A 3,993-nucleotide genomic window follows, 5' to 3' on the forward strand; every position below is an offset into this window, starting at 1 on the left:
AAATCACTTAAAGCTTATTTGACTGAGTCAAAACATAATGCAAATCACCTAAAGCTTTTTTAGCGAAGTAACTTCCAAAACCAGAAGCATTGTAGATTCGTATGTTATAACTTTAAAAAAAAACTAAATACTCGGTAAAGTTCATTCATAGAGCAGAAAATTCTCAAAAGTGTGGTAGAAGACTTCCTAACCAGACATACTCTTTTACGAGGATTACGTAATCAAGATCATTTTCTTCAGTAAGGATCATTATTCATTGCTAGTACCCATTTGAATTCTTAGAACCAGATATTTATGTCATGAATTTCACAGGAGTTGATAAAAGGGTGCAAAAGCTACAGAAGTTTTCCGGGAACAAAACAATGCTAATTTGACACCTGGTCTTTTTTCATTTTGGCACGCACAGGTTATTGTTTATTTAATAGTCCCTTACCCTTAAAATGATCAGTGTTTAAAAACAACCAATACATAGTGGAAAGAACATTGCGTGGTTGTCAGAAAATACAAAAGACGGACTTCGTACAATATAAGAAAATATATACATTTTAGACATGTAACACACATGGTGGCACTTGGGAGAAAGCCTGAAGTCACTCAGTAGACGTGAATGTCTACCCCAAGACCTAATTGATCAGTGCCAACAGAACAACTGTTCTCCCTGCTCAAACTTTCAACCAACTCTTTCTGGCGTGCCACGCAGCTAAGTCGTAAACATGAAAGCCTTGCTAATGCTGACTGACCAGCAAACTGGACTCTATAAACCAAGCTCAATTCTGCCCATATCACATTTCCCACACTTGCACAGTCTGAGGAATTCACATCATACCCAGCGAGGTCTGATTCAGTTACCACCACAACTGAATTGTCATCAAAGATAGCTACCTCTGTAGCTGAGGCCGGGTAATCTGATGAAGCTTTCAGGACTAACTGATTGTCCAAGTTGCCAGGTTTACTTACTCTTTTAACCTTAAGCCAATAGAACTCTTGAACAGCCTGCAAAAGTAAGAGACCACCAGATTTAAATTCATCAGACACCAATTTACGAAAGGAAAAGTGAATACGATGAATTTTAAAGAAATAGTAATCATTCGTTTACGGCAATATACAACCAGAGAACTAGTTCTAATCTCATAAATACAATATACTTCGAATAACATTAAATGCGCGCAAAACTACTATCTAAAATTTCTAGGCCTGCCCTCAAAGAAACCAGTGTTACCGGATTCGCGACAGCGGTTCGCATGCGGAATATGCTATCCTAAGAATATTGTATTTGCTAAAGGCTAGCACCGTGAAAATGGAGAGTTATCAGCATGTTTACTTCCATAATAACGATAAAACCAAACAGAATCCAACATCAGCGAGTACCTGCCACTGAGTCTTAGCTAGGAGTACCCTGGCTCTAACTGACTTCACATACTTGTATGCAGCCTCCGGGGTCATCTGCCTGTGTTGAACCTGAAAACCAACCAACCAAGGTATAAAATAATTAGGTGTTCACTTTAAATACTAGTAACATAAACAAATTTCTAGATTATCGGTACAAACCAAGTAACAGAGAACGATAGTCGTGCTTCTCCCTCGACCAGCTTTACAATGAACGTATGTAGTCTTCCCACTTGAGGCATTCTCTGCACCAGAGAAAAAAGCAGATATAAATAACCTCTCAAAAAGAAGCAGAAACAATTTTGGTAACAGATAATACTATTATAGTGAATAGACAAAACAGTGGTCTCCAGCTGGAAGAACATGGTGAAATGTTAAGTTTCTCAGTTTCGCGTAATCAGAAACGGGGATATCCGGACTACTGAACACTACATAACCAAAAGACGAGGAGCAAGGTCCTGGGACCAATGTCACCACAACCTATACTAGACCAAGCCAGATTGACAATCTGCATTATTTCTTAAGAAAAAAACTACTGTAATGAAGAGGATATAATATAGATGAAGTGGGATATTTAGGCACTTACTGTGGATGAAGTCTACAGCTCGGCATATATTGCCGTAGGATGGAGCGAAGAGGTAATCTCTTGTGGGGAGCACCAAATGGTCAATCTCATAAGCCTGCGTAAGACACAGATGGAGACAACCATTAGATGGGGGAAATAGAAAAGAAATACAATCCAAGAACGAAAACCTCGGTGCCTAGCAAAATGCATCTAATGAATATTAAACCAATGACGCCAAAACCAGGTGTACAACCATTAAGTGATAAGCAAAAGACTTATTTCGAAATGTATGCCAATAATATATGAATGGTAATGAAACTAAGAAGAAACGAATAAGTGTCAGCATTTACAGGAATGTGTCAAAATGTTAACAATGATGTCTGCTTAGCATTATTTAGTTTGATTTGATTGACATAGATAAAAGAATCAGACTGAAACAGAACAAAACAAAGACATAATGGAAGTACTCACTTGATACAGTGATGTGGGCACCAAAGTCTCATATGACTCATTTAGTGTGATCACTCCATGAACACCAAGTTGTTTTAGGCGAGGAACATCAGTGGGAAAAGGAACAGCACCTAACAGTATAAACTGGGAAAGCAAAAGTATTAGCATGGCATTAAAATAAAATAAAAATACAGACCATTTGAATCAACTGAGTCGCACCTATGTTTTGAACAACAGTGGTTAGAACAATTCATAGTGATAAATCCCAGCAACACGACAGTAGTTATTAAGAAACATATTTAGAATAATTCATATATACTTAGGTGGTTAAAACTCTATGTATTATCCATAACATAGTACTTGAACTACCCAAAATCACAATTACCAAAGAAACATTACCTCGTCAACACAATCCCACCAACGGAATTCCGATTGCATCTTGTTCCTGACAACATTATACAGAAGAGTTGGGTAGAAAAGAGCCCTAGCCCCAATTAGTATAAAAGCCCTTTTCGCATTAGACACGGCAATTTCTTTACGCTGAACATCATTCTTTTCTACTGCAACCAACTCCCTTTTTGTTACCGCAACTTCCAACTCACTCTCCTCCTTCAATTCCTCAATATACATATTCTTGAATCGAAACCTCCAATTTTACACAATCACACTTAAGAATCACACAAATACTCTAAAAAAAAAAACAGTCTCACAGCCTCTTCAAATAAATAAATAAAACCTAACTATCCAATGTTTTGATCAAACAATTACATTAACATATTCCAAGTTTTCCCCAAATTTGTTCACAAATCAATCATCTCATCTCAACCTTCAATTTCTTCTTTCCTGCCAAAGCCAAGAAACCCCCAAAAAAAAAAAGTCAATAAAATTTTAAGGAAATTGTCAATAAAAACTAACAAAATAATTTTCAAAAAGAATGAAATTCAATAGAATACCTTCTGAGATTGTTCACCAAATTTGAAGCATCAAACGGATCTGATCAGGAAAAAATTACCAATTCTTCACCAAATTTGAACGGATCTAGACTAATCGAACCAGAAATTCGCTGCGGAAAAGGTATAAGACGATTCCCTCAATAACAAGCGATTCGATTCTCTTTAGGTAATTTTCTGCCAATCTCTGAATCAAACACTTTAAACAAAGAAAAGATTGTAAAAAAACCTACAAAAAAGGATTCTTGCTCCGCCAGGTTCTCTCTTCTGGAAATCGAAAGAGCACTTCTCAACAACTCCGCTCCTAGAGATTTCCCTCTAATTAATATTATTTATTTATTTATTTAATGGGAAGGACAAAAACGTAGGAAAACGGATATTGCGTGGGAATCAAATGCCATTAATGTGACCAATAATTTTCCATTGTGCCATTTGGACTTTGTGGAAACTGAACTATTGTCCCTCCTTTTGATGAGATTTCACACATATCCCTAACAGACTTTATATATGTCCCTAGTGGCATAATTGAAATTTTATCAAAACAAATTATTTTCATGATTTCCATATTTATCCTTTATGTATCAATTCCACGCCCTTTCTTCTTTACTTCTCGGCAAAACACGAACCATCATCTTCATCTCG

General features: G+C 36.6%; 1 protein-coding gene across 1 annotated transcript; it reads right to left on the bottom strand.

Moving 5' to 3' along the window:
• Positions 1–363: 363 nt before the first annotated feature.
• On the bottom strand, positions 364–3,674 carry LOC113297174 (putative dual specificity protein phosphatase DSP8). The gene is made up of 7 exons (XM_026545590.1): positions 3,355–3,674; positions 2,801–3,244; positions 2,423–2,545; positions 1,973–2,066; positions 1,549–1,631; positions 1,369–1,458; positions 364–993 (listed from the first exon to the last, which is right to left on the bottom strand). The coding sequence occupies exons 2-7, from the start codon at positions 3,029–3,031 to the stop codon at positions 595–597; spliced, it is 1,020 nt and encodes a 339-aa protein (XP_026401375.1). The 5' UTR covers positions 3,032–3,244; positions 3,355–3,674; the 3' UTR covers positions 364–594.
• Positions 3,675–3,993: the final 319 nt, after the last annotated feature.

This window comes from Papaver somniferum, chromosome 7 (assembly GCF_003573695.1).
Source record: "Papaver somniferum cultivar HN1 chromosome 7, ASM357369v1, whole genome shotgun sequence".
NCBI classification, from domain to species: Eukaryota; Viridiplantae; Streptophyta; class Magnoliopsida; order Ranunculales; family Papaveraceae; genus Papaver; species Papaver somniferum.